This window comes from Haliotis cracherodii, unplaced genomic scaffold (genome assembly GCF_022045235.1).
Source record: "Haliotis cracherodii isolate W230 unplaced genomic scaffold, xgHalCrac1.p SCAF_15, whole genome shotgun sequence".
NCBI lineage: Eukaryota > Metazoa > Mollusca > Gastropoda > Lepetellida > Haliotidae > Haliotis > Haliotis cracherodii.
Window position 1 is genome coordinate 17,457,828 of NW_027266270.1, and position 22,132 is coordinate 17,479,959.

The 22,132-nt window shown below is 41.2% G+C and overlaps 1 protein-coding gene across 1 annotated transcript; it reads left to right on the forward strand.

The window, feature by feature from the left end:
* The first annotated feature begins 367 nt into the window (after positions 1-367).
* LOC139461556 (protein kinase C and casein kinase substrate in neurons 2 protein-like) lies at positions 368-21,523 on the forward strand. The gene is made up of 13 exons (XM_071243037.1): positions 368-379; positions 550-665; positions 6,528-6,643; positions 7,132-7,267; positions 8,083-8,188; positions 9,299-9,496; positions 9,709-9,821; positions 12,302-12,425; positions 13,478-13,575; positions 15,077-15,150; positions 18,633-18,791; positions 21,035-21,190; positions 21,297-21,523. Exons 1-13 carry the CDS (start codon positions 368-370, stop codon positions 21,521-21,523), a joined length of 1,635 nt encoding a protein of 544 aa, XP_071099138.1.
* The last annotated feature ends 609 nt before the right edge of the window (positions 21,524-22,132 follow it).

A 22,132-nucleotide genomic window follows, 5' to 3' on the forward strand; every position in this document is an offset into this window, starting at 1 on the left:
CTCAACGGGGATGTATTTAATAGGGAGTTAACCTGTTTCACTAAATTTGGTCTTTTAAAAATATTTATATCCTTATATAATGAGGCGGCAATTTTATCTGACTAACAAAAAAATCAATTTGTTTGGCCAACAAGCGGCTTCATGGCACCTTGATTTCATGAGGGGCACAATTCTGCTTCAGCTTTTTTGTTAAGGGGTGTCAACAATCTTTACACAGATATATTTCGTCATGACTACCAACATTGCTAGGAACCGGTCGGTTTTTCAAGAAAAATGGGGAAATTTTGGTTTTCATGTGGTGTGTGACTGTATTTGTGAAGGCAAGAATGGCGCTTTTGTGCTAACTGCAATATTGCGTTATACTTCCATGGAGTACCAGGTAACTTGTTATAGAGGGTTCTTTCCCTAAGCTCCATTACAGCGCGTGTTACCATTTGCGTCATCACTATCGATGCGAGGAGCAGGGTTCAGCCAATCAAAATGCCCGTCTTCAGTGACGCGCCCTAGCGACGGCTATTATCCCGGAGGAGTCTGAAAGGAAAGGATTAGGAGTCGCAAAGCGCGGAAAAATCAAACATAGCTCAGGCCGATCGAGATATGGAACTGCCTAAATCCTGCCAAGCGTCGACAGAAGCATCGCTTCAAAGATTTACACGTGGACAAAGGTAAATATATACATGGAAGTAATTTTAAATGAAATCAACTAGACCTTGACCCCTGATCTTGACTTGCTGCCCTCTGAATCGGAAGTGTCGCTTTTGAGTTGAGATATGGCAGCTCTATTACTCTGCAAGTAGGATGTGTACTTTTATAGAGGTTGTATAGATACTTTAGTATCAAGTAGCAGAGCCTATATAGAATATGTTTGCCTCCATTTCAATTCAAGGATCCAATTGCTTTTTAGGATTAGATTTGGAAGGATAACTCTAATATTTGGGTCGGGTGGGTACTGAGTACGACCCTGGTACCCACAGGACTACCCGGACCCGTGGTTAGTCGCGTGATATATTGTTTAATGACAAAAATATCTGGAACTGCATGATTACCCACAAGCTACTAATGTTGGTATTCCTTCTGTCATGTGTTTTAATAAAGATAAGGCTTCAGTCAACTTCAGTATGCATGACCAGATTGTTCTATATACGTGTATTTAAATACAGTCTGCCAGGGCTACAGTCAAACAAGTCTCAATCGGACATTTTGTAGGCCTACCCATCTCTTAAGATTTACAGCGGGTATCTAGGTAGGGTAATAGGGGGTTGTGTGCCAGGGTAGTATTTGGACTCGCCCCAGCCCTGTTTAGGATAAAGTTGGTGTAACCTATCCTATCATTATTTAAGCCTGACAAAACTATCTACAACCTCTACAAGCTAGGGGCCAGAGATGACCCTAAAGGGGTAGATGAGGCATCTGCGAATTTTGAGATACTGAAAACCTTTTCTTGAAATATATCCAGTTTTTTGGAGTTCATAGCAGTAGGATATGATATCTCAACTGACTAAAAACCTCCCTGATTCTGTTCTATGGTTGATGATATCCGACACCCTGGTAAATAATCTAAATGTACACCTATGCTTCATGTAGACACAGGGGGCAAGGGGGACCTATTCACTTTGCTGAGTTGTGCAACATGAGCCTGCAGGAAACCATGATCATGAGTTAATTTCCCATATTCGACCGATTAAATAAAATTGCTCCAGAGTTTCATCCGAGTGGTAAACGTCTCAGATCTGGGCAAGAATGGGAGCACCTTTAGAATACAGTACCACAACTAGTCAACTACTCGTGTGGACGATCTCTGCCGTAGGTCATGTGTCTCAAAGACAAGCAACCAGCTTTGTGAGAATCCATCGGACGTGAACTCGAGACCTCCGGATTTTCAACCCAGCAGCTATCCGACTGAGCTATGTCCACACTGTGAAACTAAGTGCATATTGCCTAGTCATGCCTACAACGTTACGGATCTAAACGAAAAGGGTTGAATAGGTGACAGATACTTACAAAGGGTACGGGTAGGCATGGTGTCTCGTGACTTAAGTCTATGGACACTTTCGAGTGATTCCGATGCCATTTGGAACACTCGTGACATCCCATTCCGTAATCTACAACTACAAGAGTGGTGAGGAATGAGCCGATATGACACGAACTGAAAACAGCACATGGCAAAACAGAAGCATGACTTGTGATGACACAAGGATGAGTTTGCTTTTGAAACAATCCTGAATAAATGATCGGGTGAAAGTGGCTTGTGTGAATGTTCCAGGACAGTTTCCAGTTGCCAAAATATTGGCCACTAAATCATTTCATCCTTTTTTCTCCATGTTTTTGTGTGAAGAATATTAGGAGCCGCTGTAGAATCTATAATAGCCACAAAGCAGGTACTTAACCCTCATGATTGTAAAGCTAGGGTTGATAGATCTATCGTAAAGGGGATGAAAGGGCTAAATATGAGTTAGGGTAATCTAATAGCCACTAAACGGGAACCTAACCCTAATGATTGTAAAGGTGTGATTGATCGTAAAGGGGATCCAAGGGCTAAGGATAGAGTTCAGGGTAACCTACCCTAACACTGGTGACATTTGGATGTGTTCAGCACCGATATAATATACCGTATTCTACGTAATAAGCGCCCCGCTCTAATAAGCGCCCACTGCGATATTTGCTAATATATTGGCTTGTGAAAAATCCCATTTAGCACCCCTTCCGATTGATCAATGTACACAAGACTTATTTATTCGCGTATAATACGCACTCGTGTGTTATTTGCATTCTCAATTATGGGCAATTAAATTCAGAAAAAATATATCTGTCGCATATAAACATTTCAGTCTGTCAGCATAAACCACCAAATTTATCTTTCAACTCTGTTTTTTCTACCATTTTTTCATTACATCGAATACGATACCTTATAAACTGCATTCCTGTGCATGATAATGAAAATTAATGAATAGATAAAATAATATATGTATATTAGTTCCCATTTCTAATCATTTAGCCACATGAATTACGAAAAAAAGAAAATGAAATATATAATGAAAATAAAAGTGCTTTCATAAACTAGTGCTTTCAATAAAATGCATCGCCAAAGGCTATATTTAGTAAACAAATATTCAAAACTCTCAACATCACTGGGTGTATTCAATGACATTGCGTGTAGTGATGATAGATCACTTGGAGGAGCTCAAGCACACTCGATGACCCCTGACATCACAGGGCATTGTTTGTGCTGGCAACAAAATACAACAAATTATTACTTGCCCGTGAAGAGATCACCCGTTTAATAAACATACAGCTGTATTACACAATGTGTAATACAAAACGTGTGCGTATGTACTCTCGGAACATGTTTTACGTACAAATATTGAAAGCTCTCGACATCCCTTGGCTTATTCAACGACATTGCGGATGGAGATGATAGATTACTGAGAGGAGCTTATGGACACTCGATGACCCCCGCAACCTTGTTGCTAGGCTGATGTCACATGACATTGTTTCGCCGGTGGATCTTGCAACAGTATTCCACAAATTACGTCATCGGGTACTGTGACGTTATTGTAAACTTTGAGGTGCAAGGCCCCATTCCACAAGGCGATCGTACTGTAGTGCAACGACAGTCGTTGGTCTAGGTTAAAGTATGTGAGTTGCGATAACCTTAGCGCTACGATAGTTTTGTGGAACGGACGCCTGAATTCTGAAGGTAGACCGTTGAATGGTATTAAATTCATACGTTTCAACTTTTGACGTGTTTGAAGTATTATTATGTTGAACTCAATTGGATTATGCCGTGGGTCATGTAGGTGTCAGCCTATTGACACTCAGCAGCATAATTCTTTTGCTCGTCGGATACCACAACTATTCACTTGTTTCATAAAATTGGTATTACACGGGAGCTCGTTTAGTATTCTATATTTATGTCATAGGGTATTGTCACAGTTTGTCAAAGTTTGTTGTACTGTATTCTAAACATAGGCCAAGAATGCATTGAACCAGACACCTACAATTTTGATAAGTGAATCTGACAAGCTCATTCCTTAGTAACAGTTTTTCAGACGCCATATTTGTCGCCTTGCTAAAATAATGGGGTTTGGGGGCTTGTCCCCCCACTCAACAACTTGAATAAAATGCTTTCCTTAGTAAATGTAATGTTTAATTACCAAAGTAAAATATAACATGTTCACTGAAATGTGTCTCTAACGGATGTAAATGATGAGGTTGTCAAACACCTTTATGGAACTTCTATTTTCGAGTACTTTTTCGATGTTGCTGTCCAATTTTCGACGTTTATGCATCACTTTGATATTCAATTTCAAGGTTAAACCATATTAAACCTTACAAATGCAAGCAGGGTAAATTTTTTCTGCTTATTTTGAGCTTTATCGCCCTATTTTAAAAAAAAATAATTGCGGCTTTATTAGTAGCATCACACAAACGTGGAGGATAGGCGTCCGGTATAATGCATGTGTGCACCAAGATCTGCATGACTTTTTACTTTCCGAAACAGACTTTCCTTCCTCAACAAGCTGACACACTACTATGGTTTATATGAAATACTGTTCAAACAGGCGATAAACTAAACTCACTCTCTCGTACATACAGCTGTGGCACTGAAATCTGTGATATACCTGAGACAGCGTGTGTTTACATGACAACTTCGTGAACAAGCGTTCAGTGATGTTTACAAGTAATACCAAATATCAATTTTTTAATTGAAAATCATTTCCAAATTTATCCCTTTTTTGCGAAGGAGGTATGTATTTATTACATAAGGAACATATTTAAAGCTTAATTGAGAAATCAATCTGATAAATTTTAAAGTCATTTGTGGTAAGCACCATGCATCTACTTTTAAGTCAATGTCATGAGTTGAAGTAAAGTGTGCTGATTGAAGTAAAGAGACAGTGTTCCTATTAGGGCTGCAACGAATACACTGTGAGGCGAATACGATTCATATCACGAATATAGGGTAACAAATACGAATATTAATTCAAAAATACAATAACAAGTCAGCAGTTGATTTATTATTATTATAGTCGGTGAAACAATAACAACATAAATTATTTGACATGGTTTGATAATTATTAATATATTATACTTTTATATACTGCACTTATCTAGGTACTCGTATCTGCTCAAATGCGACAATGACCAGTGACCACAATACTGTTAAATTAAATATTATAAGAGTGTTGTTATTGAAAGAAATCTATGTATATAATATGTTCTTATGGATATTTTTAGGTACAGGGTATGTAAATACACATGATTGCATATTCATAAATATTCGACTCCAGTGGCCATGAATAACGAATTCAATTCATGAATGGTTACGGTTCGATTCACCGAATACGCGAGTGAATCGTAACAGCCCTAGTTCCTGTTGTGTTCACTTCCAGTTACATGAGCCACCCCTGTACTGGAAATCTGGAAATTAATGCGTCTCCAAATTAATATGACTGCTGAACCCTAGCCAAAAATGTGACTCAAAATCAATGTCATTTTGGAGACATAAATTAGAAGTTAATAAATGTGAGCTAAAAACACTTGAATTTTTCACATTTAGTTCTCGCTCGCATTAATTTCAAGATTTACAGTATATGTATAAAGTGAAAATATGGAAAGACTGGGTCTAACTGTTTCTCACGGAAACTCTTAAAGGTCTCACGCTGTCGTACTCCTCTGTGACCTTTCCACCTTGGACATGTTATGATACTGGCAGCTTTCTCTGGGGTCGATACCTTTGCTGGATCAGGCAGACCAGGCAGATCAGGCACAGAAGGGAGCTTCTTGGTGACCGTGATGTACTTTAACATGACTGAATACTAGTACTTACTTACTTACTTATATTGGAGATTTAACGTGCACTTTCCGACTGCAAGCGTATGTCGCACACGGGCCCGGCCACGCCATTTAATGTGTTTCCGAAAAGGGGAAAAGTGAGTTTGTGCAACCCAGGAGGGGGGCATTAGGGGTTGCTTATATAGTAATTTTGAAATTTTGATTGGATTAAGGTCAGGTTGGATTAAGGTGAGGATTCTCCTGTATACCTGACAGAAGACATTTTCTTTACTTATAGATCCACTGATTTCTTGAGAGGGGGGGTGTCGCATTCATATTGAGTCACATTTTTGGCTAGGGGTCAGTGGCGCATTCTTTTGGGGACGCATTAATTTCACAATTTACAGTATATGGGCCATATTTTGAGATTCATTATAAATAAAACTACCATCTCAATACATAGTTTTTTTTCCTGTTCTGGTCAAATCGGCGTCCAATGTTTGGTAGGTGGGGACTTGTCAAGTCGAGGACTAGTCAAGTGAACGATCACACCAACACATAAAGCCATGAGATGGTGAGGGACCTTACGATTAGTAGTGTTCATGAACAAATTGAGACACAAGACAAGTTCCGATTGGCTGACTCACCTTACTTACAGATTGTGCAATCTTTTCGGAATTAGAATTATTCTTCTCTATAGTATTAACTTCTAAATGTTACCTTCAAATCAGTTGTTTTTCCTATATTTTCAGTTCAATGGTTAATCTCCTTAACCTTCTTAAGGACCATGCAAAAATGGAGAAGAAAGTTGGCCAAATCTACGATGAGTTCGTATTAAAGTGGAAGGATAGAGCCCTAACCAAGATTGGTAAGTGTTTGCTTTGTGTAGACCTTACTTATCACTCATATCAAGATATATACTGACGAGGTGTCCTCAGCTATAGTCTGGAAGGTAATTTAAGGTACCGACGTTTACTACAATATCTGAAAAACTATTGGACCTACTCCAGTCAAGGTTGGTATGAGATTATTAAACAGTCATACATAACTGGATATTACATTTAAAGACAATCGGTGCATGAATAAAAAATCTGTCTATTTAGCTATCACTATATTTCATCAACAACCAGACCTGTTCGTCACGGGTGATTCATTGAAACAGCCATCTGCATAATGCTACCCCTGCATCCACTCAACTCGACAGGGTGCACGGGAATCATGCACGTTGAGACGCCCAACGCTAACACCGCATTCGTGCGTGCGTGATTCCCGTGCACCCTTTCGATTTGAGTTGATTGGTTCAACTGTGTCATACTTATATTAAGAGATTTGCTGAATCTGGTTGTGTACATGCAGGTAGCAACTTGGCATATGATGAAGTCAATGCTCTCATGAAAATCTGGATGGCCACTTACAAGGAAAAGCATGATCTGCATAACAAATTATTAAACTCCATGTATGGCCAGGATGGTCCCCTCAGGAGCCTTCAGAAGTAAGTATCATTTTAAATATATACAGTAAAAGCTACAGCTAAAATAACATGATACTGGAATATATTATTCCTGGTAAAAAAATAGTTTCAGATACAATTTCCTTTGATCATTGCATCAAAATTCTTTCAAGTTATATTTTTGGGTATTTTTTAACAGTCACTGGTAGATCTGGGAGAAAATGTGTTTCTGGCTTATACGAGCCAATATGGATGGTAATCTTAATCTCTGCATATAAAACAATGCCAAGCAGAAGGAAATGGTAATTCATTTCTGGGGATGTTTTATTGCAAATTTCATATTTCATGTCATGACTGCACCTGAAGTGAGACAGAATCTGTATTTTTCTCCAAAATACTGCATCCCTTAGATACGGTTGCACATTATGCTGCGGTGTGCACTATAGTCAAGAAATACTGTCTCATTATAAATAAGCTGTAGGATAGATGTTGAGCTTTTGGGTTGAGACTGTTTGTGTTTTAGTTGATCCATACCTCATTGTTGTCAAGACAACTGTGCTATAATCAGGGAAAACATTTGATCTTTTTCTCTCAGCAAATATAGGGGAAACTGTTCAAAAATGAAATTTAATCTAGGCTGAAGTATTAATCCTTTTAGACTCTGGAGTGAGGGTTATCTTCCCATGTAATTTTACTGTGATATTGCTGACTGACATGAAAATCTATTCATATTTTAAATTGGGAAAAGAAAGCCCCATGTTAAAACATGTATGTGACAAATTAACAAGTTTGGAAGAAATTCAGATGGTGAAGTGTTCATCATCCGTTAATGGTCTTCATCTCCATCTTCATCTCAGCTACATCGACTCTGAACATGCTACAAGGAAGGCCACTCAGCATCTCTATGAAAAGACAAGGAAGAGACAGGTTAAGCTGGAGAAGGAGATTGACCAGCTGAAAGAGGTGATTTTTTACTGGACTTTTGCAGCTAGGTGGAAACATGGATTATTGCTCCCAAGTACTTTAATGTCAAAAGTCTTGCTTCCTATCCCTTCCATTCACTCAGCATATTCTGAGGGGAGAGAATCACAGTGTTGAGACTGGCTTGTTACCTATATTACAAAATACCCGAACAAAGTCTAGCAATGATTGTATAGGTCAGTTCAAGGTATTCCCTTGATCTCTGCCCAAACTCGGGTTATGAACATCAGTATTTTTCTATGTATATTATCTGCAAGTTATCATTCTCATCCCTCTGGGAAGTGTACAAACCAACTGTCCTTTCAGGTGCTAGGAGGTTTTAACATGTTTAACACTGACGTTACCATCTCATCCTACCGGGTACCCATTATCTGCTGGGTAGCATATTTTGATGAAAGTCACTTGCAGAAGAATACATCACATGTGCTACATGTGCTTCAGTGTGGGGCAGGACCAATGTCCTTGAAACTGTCAGGAGTCAGGCTGCTGAACATGATCATGAAAGCATCCACATATGCTTCACTTTGCGCGATACGTGACCTGTGTGAGGTGATCACATGGTGATCAGTACTTCTGAGGATCAGGTGGTTGCAATGTGTGACCTAGCTCAATGTGGGTCAGCATCTGTTGATGGAGTGGATCATTGTTCATGCTATTAACCCTTGGCCTCCCTGACTGACAGGTTCAGTTATTGACTGGTGGTCATGATATAACTGGCATAGGGCGTTAGCAACATTTATCCTCTACTCACTTGTAGAGTTGTTGCTGATCTGATGGTGTCTTTGGCCCATGTAGATTCATATTTACATAGGTCTTCAGCAACCCATGCTTGCCTTGAAAGGCGACTATGCTTGTCGTAAGAGGCGACTAATGGGATCGGGTGGTCAGACTCACTGAGTTGGTTGATGCATGTCATGGTATCCAAATTGCGTGGATCGATGCTATTGATGACAATCACTGGATGACTCGATTATTTACAGACCGCCGTCATATAGCTTGAATATTGCTGAGTGCAGCGTTCAACAATAAACAAACAAACAAATGATGGTGTCTGTTATGAAATGTTCATTACTCTGTTTTCTGTGTTCACAGGACTTTTTCCTGACCAAGGACAAGATGGTTCACTTCAAGCCTCAGATGGATGCAGCCCAAATTAGCCAGGACCCTCACACCAACTTCCGGGAACTCTTGGCTCACTGGAGGAAACTGGAGGCTGACGTTGATGGGGCCAAGACGTCCTACAGACAAAAACTGCAAGAGGAAAACTCGACACGAACGACTTTCATAGAAGTAGGCACTTGTCCTGGTATTATTACAGTGCCTATATGATATTTCTACACGATCTGTGTAGTGATACCAGGTAGATGGTTACATTTGCATAACATTGCCCTCATCTCATTGTTACAAGGCAGGTTGAAATTGTAGAGGAATACAATCAGATGTTAGGTTGTGTTTCATTGTTTTATTAACAACTAGCAAAATGATGTTTTTCCCTATTTCAGGAAATGAAAAGATTCCAGAATGATTCTGATGCTTATGAGAGGGCACGCCTTCAAAACCTGCAGAGTGTGATGACTTCAATGATGCAAAGCAGTAAATCAGTAGAAACCAAGAGGTAGATATTGGCACATGGCACATTCACATTCCATTTACACTCACATTCACATTCACGTGCACGTGCACGTTCATGTATACATTCACTTTCACATTTATATTCACATTGACATTTACATTCACTTTCATATTTACATTACATTCACATTGACATTCACTTTCATATTTACATAACGTTCACATTGACATTCACTTTCATATTTACATAACGTTCACTTTCATATTTACATAATGTTCACATTGACATTCACTTTCATATTTACCTTCACATTGACATTCACTTTCATAGTTACATTACGTTCACATTGACATTCACTTTCATATTTACATTACATTCACATTGATATTCACTTTCATATTTACATTACATTCACATTGATATTCACTTTCATATTTACATTCACATTGACATTCACTTTCCTATTTACATTACATTCACATTGACATTCACTTTCCTATTTACATTACATTCACATTGACATTCACTTTCATATTTACATTACATTCACATTGATATTAACTTTCATAGTTACATTACATTCACATTGACATTTACTTTCATATTTACATTACATTCACATTGACATTTACTTTCATATTTACATTCACATTGATATTCACTTTCATATTTACATTACATTCACATTGACATTTACTTTCATATTTACATTACATTCACATTGACATTCACTTTCATATTTACATTACATTCACATTGATATTAACTTTCATAGTTACATTACATTCACATTGACATTCACTTTCATATTGACATTCACATTGACATTCACTTTCATATTTACATTCATATTGACATTGACATTCACTTTCATATTTACATTACATTCACATTGACGTTGACATTCACTTTCATATTTACATTACATTCACATTGATATTAACTTTCATAGTTACATTACATTCACATTGACATTTACTTTCATATTTACATTACATTCACATTGACATTCACTTTCATATTTACATTACATTCACATTGACATTCACTTTCATATTGACATTCACATTGACATTCACTTTCATATTTACATTCACATTGACATTCACTTTCATATTTACATTACATTCGCTTTCATATTTAGATTGCATTCACATTACATTCACTTTCACATACACATTCACATTTACGTTCATATTTACATTCACATTCATGTTCACATTCACATTCATATTTACATAAGATTCATGTTCACGTTAACATTAACGTTCATATTTGCATTTACATTCACATTCACCAGTTTGTTCTACTTACTAAGTTAGGGGTCACTATTGAAAGTATTTTGCAATTGCATTCTAATGTTTTGATTTCTTTCTCACAATGCAAATTTCTCGCCCACTATTGCCTAGGTTCAGATGATTGCAGTCGTAGGAACTGCAACTCTCATTGTAGTCTGCTATCAAAATTTTCATGTACTGAATGGATGCTCACATGTCACTTCTAAGTAGTTTGTTTTGAATACAATCAAAGTGTTAAAGCATTTACTGGAATTGTTTTTTTTATTTTGTTGTGCCTGTAGAAAACAGGTAATATCATATGATATTTTGACTTGAATAAATGAAGTGGCAGTGGGCCTTGTACAACACATAACAGTTTGATCAGTTGTGTTTGACACTTAGAGTACCTGTAGTATTGATGTCAACTATTGGGGTTACCCTGTTGAGATTCTGTTAAAATTTGTCCTAACATACCCTGTCTATTATGAGGGTAAACTAGAATTGGATTCATTGTGTCATGAGTACATGGATGTGTCACGTCGAATCTCATTAAAATAAGATCTAAGTTCTCGCTGCCGCTGAGCAAAGATCTGAGGACATCCCATTACGGGTCACGTTAGAACGACCTTTTGTAAACTTTGACCAACCACTGTAATGACTAAGTCAACATCAGCCAATTATAAAGCAGCTTTCTCGAGCTTTACTGCACCCGTTTCAACATGGCAGCTTCCATTTCAGACTACGCTTGAAAAATAGGTTGACACAGTTGTCCATTAAAATTTTGAAAACTGAACAAACGAACATTCTGTAATGTCTAATATATGGTTGAGATTGTTTGGCAGTGCTTCCCATGTACTGTGCAGCGTCTCCTCCGTTCAAATGTTTGTCTCACGGAAGTGAGAGATAGACGATAATTTTGACAGAATCAGTCGCACTGGTCGTAACTCTTGTTCGGAATAACTTGTGTTAACGTTTTCAAGGTTGTATGATTAGAAAACACATTCCGACTGTCACTTCCATGATCTGGTATGCGACGCTTTGACTGGTTGGATGAAAGGTCTTCTGACGTGACTCGTAATGGGATGTCCTCAGATCTTTGTTTAGCGATAGCTAGAACTAAGATCTGATTTTAATGAGATTGGGTCACGTCCAGCATTAGCTGATCTGAGGAGCATCATATTCACATAACGTGGGTCACTGCTCCCACTGTCATCCACAATATTATGAAAGCATTTCTAACTCCAGGAACGAGGTACTGGTGCCATTGTTTGATGAAGGAATATCCCGTCTTGAGCAGTACAACTTACAGAAAGAAATCTACCTCTACAATGTGTTCTATCTGTATCAACATAAGTTCCCTATAGAAGAGGTGAGTAGAACTACATGGCCACTGTATTGTTTGGGGAAACATGTGGAAGTATGGGGTGTTGTGAATCTAGGGAAACATGTGGGAGTATGCATGGGGTGGGTGTTGTGAGTCTAGGGAAACATGTGGGAGTATGCATGGGGTGGGTGTTGTGAGTCTAGGGAAACATGTGGGAGTATGCATGGGGTGGGTGTTGTGAGTCTAGGGAAACATGTGGGAGTATGCATGGGGTGGGTGTTGTGAGTCTAGGGAAACATGTGGGAGTATGCATGGGGTGGGTGTTGTGAGTCTAGGGAAACATGTGGGAGTATGCATGGGGTGGGTGTTGTGAGTCTAGGGAAACATGTGGGAGTATGCATGGGGTGGGTGTTGTGAGTCTAGGGAAACATGTGGGAGTATGCATGGGGTGGGTGTTGTGAGTCTAGGGAAACATGTGGGAGTATGCATGGGGTGGGTGTTGTGTGTCTAGGGAAACATGTGGGAGTATGCATGGGGTGGGTGTTGTGAGTCTAGGGAAACATGTGGGAGTATGCATGGGGTGGGTGTTGTGAGTCTAGGGAAACATGTGGGAGTATGCATGGGGTGGGTGTTGTGAGTCTAGGGAAACATGTGGGAGTATGCATGGGGTGGGTGTTGTGTGTCTAGGGAAACATGTGGGAGTATGCATGGGGTGGGTGTTGTGTGTCTAGGGAAACATGTGGGAGTATGCATGGGGTGGGTGTTGTGTGTCTAGGGAAACATGTGGGAGTATGCATGGGGTGGGTGTTGTGTGTCTAGGGAAACATGTGGGAGTATGCATGGGGTGGGTGTTGTGAGTCTGGGGAAACATGACGAAGGATGGAGTGTTGTGTATCTGGGGAAACATGTGGAAGTATGCATGGGGTGGGTGTTGTGTGTCTGGGTAAACATGCCGAAGGATGGGATGGGTGTTGTGTGTCTGGGGAAACATGTTGGAGGATGGGGGTGGGTGGTTTGGGGTGAGGGATACATGCTGAAAATATGGGTGGGTGTTGATGATTTAACCTGTGTAACCTGTTTATTTTGTATTGATACAGCTTCACCCATCTGAAGTGTCGGCTGAGAAGAAGGCAGAAGATAAGGATTCTTCTCAAAAGAAAGCTAAAGTAGACTCATCTGCTGAGACTGACATTGTGTAAGTTCCTTCTCTAACTATACTGATCATGATAATAATGATAACAAACACTAATGATCAGCAGCTGGTCATTACAAGTATTTGGCTCAACTTTGCCATGAAAGTATTGGATTGCTTCAAAAAGGATTTCTTACTATGGTAGTTGACTCAAGACTGTGTGTGTCTGATTTATATGAGCTCTTTAGACAGTGATGTGTGTGTTACGAGTGTTTATGAGTTATGCGAGCTCGCTAGACAGTGATGTGTTTGTTACATGTGTCTGGGTTATGTGAACTCTCTAGACAGTGATGTGTATTAGCTCTCTAGACAGTGATGTGTGTGACCTCTCTAGACAGTGATCTGTATTAGCTCTCTAGACAGTGATGTGTGTGACCCCTCTAGACAGTGATGTGTGAGCTCACTAGACAGTGATGTGTGTGAGCTCTCTAGACAGTGATGTGTGGGAGCTCTCTAGACAGTGATGTGTGGGAGCTATCTAGACAGGAATGTGTGTGAGCTCACTAGACAGTGATGTGTGCGGAGCTCTCTAGACTGTGGTGTGTGTGAGCTCTCTAGACAGTGATCTGTGTGAGCTCTCTAGACAGTGATGTGTGTGACCCCTCTAGACAGTGATGTGTGAGCTCACTAGACAGTGATGTGTGGGAGCTCTCTAGACAGTGATGTGTGGGAGTTCTCTAGACAGTGATGTGTGTGACCTCTCTAGACAGTGATGTGTGGGAGCTCTCTAGACAGAAATGTGTGTGAGCTCACTAGACAGTGATGTGTGCGGAGCTCTCTAGACTGTGGTGTGTGTGAGCTCTCTAGACAGTGATGTGTGTGACCCCTCTAGACAGTGATGTGTGTGAGCTCACTAGACAGTGATGTGTGTGAGCTCTCCAGACAGTGATGTGTGTGAGCTCTCTAGACAGTGATCTGTGTGAGCTCTCTAGACAGTGATGTGTGTGACCCCTCTAGACAGTGATGTGTGAGCTCACTAGACAGTGATGTGTGTGAGCTCTCTAGACAGTGATGTGTGGGAGCTCTCTAGACAGTGATGTGTGTGACCTCTCTAGATAGTGATGTGTGGGAGCTCTCTAGACAGGAATGTGTGTGAGCTCACTAGACAGTGATGTGTGCGGAGCTCTCTAGACTGTGGTGTGTGTGAGCTCTCTAGACAGTGATGTGTGTGACCCCTCTAGACAGTGATGTGTGTGAGCTCACTAGACAGTGATGTGTGTGAGCTCTCTAGACAGTGATGTGTGTGAGCTCTCTAGACAGTGATGTGTGTGACCCCTCTAGACAGTGATGTGTGTGAGCTCACTAGACAGTGATGTGTGTGAGCTCTCTAGACAGTGATGTGTGTGAGCTCTCTAGACAGTGATGTGTGTGACCTCTCTAGACAGTGATGTGTGTGGGCTCTCTAGACAGTGATGTGTGTGACCTCTCTAGACAGTGATGTGTGTGACCTCTCTAGACAGTGATGTGTGTGACCTCTCCAGACAGTGATGTGTGTGTGTTACAGGCAAGTCCTGCCAGCCAAAGACAGCACAGCCGTGTTTGTACAGACCACAGTAGATGGTGACACTGAGAAGCCAAGTGAGTTCTGCAACTTATTGACTCCAACTCCATTGACACAATGTAGTGTTTTAGATGATGTATGTTTATGTTCCTGGTAGATTGGTTTTATATGCTGGCACCTGCTTGTCTCCAAGTGGATATGTTTTGTATGGATATACTTTTCAGGGTTTGAACTAAACTCAAAAACTTTACTAACCTGGGTAAATAAACAATTGGGAAATTTGTACAAGCCCGCCGGAATTCATACTAGATAATGTATCTTTAACCCTTTTGGCCCTTTGGTCTAATTTTTCTGCACTCCGCATGTCTCTAACTACAGATGACTGGATATATTTTGATGGTCCTATTAAAGGGCTTCCTGGTACCAATGATTTTATCTTACTGTGTGGATTAGGTAGTCAAGAACACTGTCACATTATGATACTTATAACACCTCTGTATCATGGTACAGAAGGCCAACTTGGAAGAATGATGGCCATGTGTGTTCTGTGTCATGCACACTATCCCTGCCATTTCAGGGGTGTTGTATTGTGTGTCGTGGTACCCTGGTGGGAGAACACCTTGGTAGACTGACTCACAGCCATGTCCTGGTTGTATTGTGTGTCGTGGTACCCTGGTGGGAGAACACCTCAGTAGACTGACTCACAGCCATGTCCTGGTCGTATTGTGTGTCGTGGTACCCTGAAGGGAGAACACCTTGGTACTGACTGACAGCCATGTCCTGGTTGTATTGTGTGTCATGGTACCCTGATGGGAGAACACCTTGGTAGACTGACTCACAGCCACGTCCTGGTTGTATTGTGTGTCGTGGTACCCTGATGGGAGAACACCTTGGTACACTGACTCACAGCCATGTCCTGGTTGTATTGTGTGTCGTGGTACCCTGATGGGAGAACACCTTGGTACACTGACTCACAGCCATGTCCTGGTTGTATTGTGTGTCGTGGTACCCTGATGTGAGAACACCTTGGTACACTGACTCACAGCCATGTCCTGGTTGTATTGTGTGTCCTGTTACCCTGATGGGAGAACACCTTGGTAGACTGACTCACAGCCATGTCTCTGTTGTATTGTGTGTCGTGGTACCCTGATGGGAGAACACCTTGGTAGACTGACTCACAGCCTGGTTGTATTGTGTGTCGTGGTACCCTGATGGGAGAACACCTTGGTAGACTGACTGACAGCCATGTCCTGGTTGTATTGTGTGTCGTGGTACCCTGATGGGAGAACACCTTGGTAGACTGACTCACAGCCATGTCCTGGTTTATTGTGTGTTGTGGTACCCTGATGGGAGAACACCTTGGTAGACTGACTGACAGCCATGTCCTGGTTGTATTGTATGTCGTGGTACCCTGATGGGAGAACACCTTGGTAGACTGACTGACAGCCATGTCCTGGTTGTATTGTATGTCGTGGTACCCTGATGGGAGAACACCTTGGTACACTGACTCACAGCCATGTCCTGGTTGTATTGTGTGTCGTGGTACCCTGGTGGGAGAACACCTTGGTAGACTGACTCACAGCCTGGTTGTATTGTGTGTCGTGGTACCCTGATGGGAGAACACCTTGGTAGACTGACTCACAGCCATGTCCTGGTTGTATTGTGTGTCGTGGTACCCTGATGGGAGAACACCTTGGTACACTGACTCACAGCCATGTCCTGGTTGTATTGTGTGTCGTGGTACCCTGATGGGAGAACACCTTGGTACTGACTCACAGCCATGTCCTGGTTGTATTGTGTGTCATGGTACCCTGATGGGAGAACACCTTGGTAGACTGACTGACAGCCATGTCCTGGTTGTATTGTGTGTCGTGGTACCCTGATGGGAGAACACCTTGGTAGACTGACTGACAGCCATGTCCTGGTTGTATTGTATGTCGTGGTACCCTAATGGGAGAACACGTTGGTATACTGACTCACAGCCATGTCCTGGTTGTATTGTGTGTCGTGGTACCCTGATGGGGGAACACCTTGGTAGACTGACTGACAGCCATGTCCTGGTTGTATTGTATGTCGTGGTACCCTAATGGAAGAACACCTTGGTATACAGACTCACAGCCACGTCCTGGTTGTATTGTGTGTCGTGGTACCCTAATGGGGGAACACCTTGGTAGACTGACTGACAGCCATGTCCTGGTTGTATTGTATGTCGTGGTACCCTAATGGAAGAACACCTTGGTATACTGACTCACAGCCACGTCCTGGTTGTATTGTGTGTCGTGGTACCCTAATGGGAGAACACGTTGGTATACTGACTCACAGCCATGTCCTGGTTGTATTGTGTGTCGTGGTACCCTGATGGGGGAACACCTTGGTAGACTGACTGACAGCCATGTCCTGGTTGTATTGTATGTCGTGGTACCCTAATGGAAGAACACCTTGGTATACTGACTCACAGCCACGTCCTGGTTGCATTGTGTGTCGTGGTACCCTGATGGGAGAACACCTTGGTAGACTGACTCACAGCCATGTCCTGGTTGTATTGTGTGTCGTGGTACCCTGATGGGAGAACACCTTGGTAGACTGATTCTCAGCCATGTCCTGGTTGTATTGTGTGTCCTGTAACCCTGATGGGAGAACACCTTGGTAGACTGACTCACAGCCATGTCCTGGTTGTATTGTGTGTCGTGGTACCCTAATGGGTGAACACGTTGGTAGACTGACTGACAGCCATGTCCTGGTTGTATTGTGTGTCGTGGTACCCTGATGGGAGAACACCTTGGTAGACTGACTCACAGCCATGTCCTGGTTGTATTGTGTGTCGTGGTACCCTGATGGGAGATCACCTTGGTAGACTGACTCACAGCCATGTCCTGGTTGTATTGTGTGTCGTGGTACCCTGATGGGAGAACACCTTGGTAGACTGACTCACAGCCATGTCCTGGTCGTATTGTGTGTCGTGGTACCCTGATGGGAGAACACCTCAGTAGACTGACTCACAGCCATGTCCTGGTTGTATTGTGTGTCGTGGTACCCTGATGGGAGAACACCTTGGTAGACTGACTGACAGCCATGTCCTGGTTGTATTGTGTGTCGTGGTACCCTGATGGGAGAACACCTTGGTAGACTGACTCACAGCCATGTCCTGGTTGTATTGTGTGTCCTGTTACCCTGATGGGAGAACACCTTTGGAGACTGACTCACAGCCATGTCCAGGTTGTACATTCAAGCTTATGGTTGTGAAATGTTCAGAGTATTAATGGTACATATAAATACACTGCATATTCTAGGATGTTCTAAACGTAAACTTAATTTCTTCAGGGAGTCATGCATGGCTGGAATAATTCTCTGTGTAGTTGTCTCCCTTAGTCATGCTCTGATCTGCTGGTTGTTGGGTTGAATCTCAGAATTGACCTCAGATTATGACCCTTGGTTTGTTGGCAGCATATCCCTGCTTAGAAAACATCTTCACCTTGCATCAGTTTGAACTTGCCTCACATTAATGTGAGATGCTGTGGTATGACTGAAATAATGTTTGTTAACCAAATTCTTCTTACAGAGGCAACAAGATATTCCCGTCATGTGGCATTCGCTTCCCCAAATCCAAAAGATGTCCCCTACCTGCCTGAAGTGGAGATTCCCAATGTTGTGACAGAGAGGAGACAGACGACCGCTCCCATCGTGAAGGAGACAACCATTGAAAATAATAAAGGCCTCTGTAAGTATTGTCATTCTATTATGAATGAGTACGATTTTATGCCAGGTTTGGTAATACTCCAGAAATATCACAGCGGGGAACACCAGCAGTGGGCTTCACATGTGGGGACTGGAACCCGGGCTATGGTGTGACAAGTGAACGCTGGAACTACTAGGCTTCCCCACTGCCCCTGTTAAATCTCGAGTAGAGTGAGTGAGTGAGTGAGTGAGTATGGTTTTACGCCGCTTTTAGCAATATTCCAGCAATATCACGGCGGGGGACACCAGAAATGGGCTTCACACATTGTACCCATGTCGGGAATCGAACCCGGGTCTTCGGCGTGACAAGTGAACGCTGGAACTACTAGGCTTCCCCACCGCCCCTGTTAAATCTCGAGTAGAATTTACACTTGAGACCAGATAGAAAATTAAGGGTCTCTGCAAGTATTGAGTTGGTAATGAAAGAGTGCTACAAACATCCTCAAAGATGTTTTACAAACACTAAAACAGCTACACAGTCCTCAAAGTGTTTGTCTCTAGGTTGCCACCTCAATGATCTCATCCAGGTAGTTTTGTAAGAACCAACACAGTATTTCACAAGATGACAGACTCATCATGAAGTAAAATGTCAGGTTTCAGATTCATATTTCCCTAATTACTAGTATTAGTATTATACAAAACAACTTCATTAGTTGTAAGAAAATCAAAGTGTGATATTTTATGAGACATTAGTTTTGATGATCAAAATATCAAAGTGCGATAATCAAGGTGTTGAAACCAGGCAACCACAAGGCAACCACAAGGCAACTTCATGACAATTATGTTTGCCAGGCACGGGTAGGTCTGAGGTACTTTTTGATAGGTATTTGTCAGCACACCGATGACCCGTGAAGATCTGGGGGAGAATAGGTCTTCAGCAACCAATGCTGAAAGGATGACTATGCTTGTCATAAAGAGCAACTAACAGGATTGGGTGGTCAGACTCGCTGACTTGGTTGATGCATGTCATTTTATTCCAATTGCATGAATTAATGCTTTTGATGTCAATCATTGGATTGTCTGGTCCAGAAACCCGTCATATAGCTGGAATATTGCTGAGAGTGGCTTTAAACAACAGTACACAGACAGTTATGAGATCTCCAAGGCATTAGGAATACATATTCCGTTGACTTTGAATTTATTAGACGGCCAGTTACATGGATTAAATTGTAATGTCTCATTTCAAATAACCTTTAGTGCTGGAAAGGACAAAATAAAATTTTGTCACAAAATTCATGTGACATTGTCTCATTGTACATTTGAACAATTAAACTGAACAAAACATATGAAAACTAATGACCACATAGATATACATCATGCAGGGTATGATAAAAAAATAAACATGTCTCTTTTAAATCTCAACCTAGACATCTGTGGCACACTTTATAAACAATACATTTTTGTCACTAGCCTGGAATTGTGAGAAATCCTCTTCAAAAGCTAACTGAAGATGTATTATCTTGTAGGTGAAATAAGTGTATTTAGGAAAGAGACGACAAGTGGGAGTTGTTTACCAAACAATAAAATACTGCAGGGAGATTAAACCATGAGGGGCACAGGGGCATTTATTTCTTATATGAGATATCAACATTACACACAGCCTCTTACTAAAAACTGTACAAACTGTTAAAACCATTTACCCGTATTGAATAATGATGACTCCCTGAATAGAACCCGGCCTTGGCAATGTCGGACAAATTCATTTTATGAGGTTACATTTATGGGGTTAAGTTTGGTATTCCCAGATTATCTGACAATTTTCACGTCGATTATCTGTACCCTTTCTCCCTGTAAGTACCAATTGTCATATCTCTCCCACTTTTGAATGCAATCGTTGCATTGATCTGTGTTGCCCAGCTAAATCTATGGAGAACAACTCACAACACACTCCCCTCACGAAAATAACATCGTCCAATTTACGACATCATCAAGTTGCAAGCTCTTGTTGGAATCTACAGAAATGTCATGATAGAGCAGTGTTTTATTGTGCAAGGAACCACACTTTGTTCTTCTTTGTTCTTTGCGATTTATCGCGTAGCTACATGTATCTTATATAGGCCCATACACCTACAGTTAAAACACTGGCTTGTGGATTTATTGAGCTCATCTCAATCACCTTCAACATTTCACAGGCCCTAAAACATTTACTAGTCTCAGGCTAGTAGAACAGTGTTTTATTCTGTATATGACGTCAATTAACCTGAAATGAATTAATTCCTGTTTCAGCGGGTTCGGACTCTGATTCCGACTCTGATGAGGACCAGGCACAAGGGCAGCCCAAAGCCACTGATATTAGAAACATCACACAAGGCCAGAAGGTGAAGGTGTACGCTGTCAAGGCCTTCACGGCCCGCTCTGACGATGAGATCTCATTCAAAGCAGGTACAGTGATGGAATCCACTCTGCCTGTCACAGCTAATATTAATATGGGGTAAACAATAAACAATCCCAAACAAAATCATCAGCTATGATGTTTTGCCTGTTTCAGGACGTAAGATTTACGTGACGGAAGCTGCTGTTGCTGGCCGGGTCTATGGATACATCAAGAAGGGGAAGCTGATCAAGAGGAGGACATACGGCTACTTCCCCGAACAACTCGTCAGCATGGACAAGAAGTTCAAGGTCGAGCAGTCCTTCCTGAAGAAGAAGCTCGCCAAGAAGAATCCCAATGACAGTTCCAAGAACTACATCAGCTTCATGGGAAACAGCAGGTAGACAGCGGGTAGACAGCATGCAGATAGCTACAAAGGATTTCCCCTAACGGACTTGGCTATGAACTCGATATTGACTTCGAATTGTGATATACTTTTTAATATTTGTTGATTTGATTTTTACATGGATATATTTTTTACTGTTCTTATATGAACAATGTTGTTTGATCTGTGATATTCTTTGATAGCATTTTGTGATATATATTATTGTATCATCCCGCTGAATGATCTTAGGTGATTTATTGAGAATTTTGTTACCATGTAACAAGAATATATTCAACTTTCATGATGAACCATATGTGTGAAAGAATGTTATATATGAAGATATATGTGTCTTAATTTATTTCTCCATGGATTGTTTTAGACAGAAAGACACCTGGGTGACAGTAGTACACGAAATTGATTAACTCCATATTTAGGCTGTCTAGAGCTTTATGTGTTAGCCTAGAAATCATTCCTTCAGTAATCACTTTCAGGAACTTTGCAGTTGACTGAAGATGGGTTATATTTGATGTAAAGGGGAGCTTGACTCCATTGTGAGACACATTGGTTGGGACTATGAAAGGCCAAGTCCGGTGTCCACCAAGTCAAAGTCAGTGGTGTGGAGTTCCAC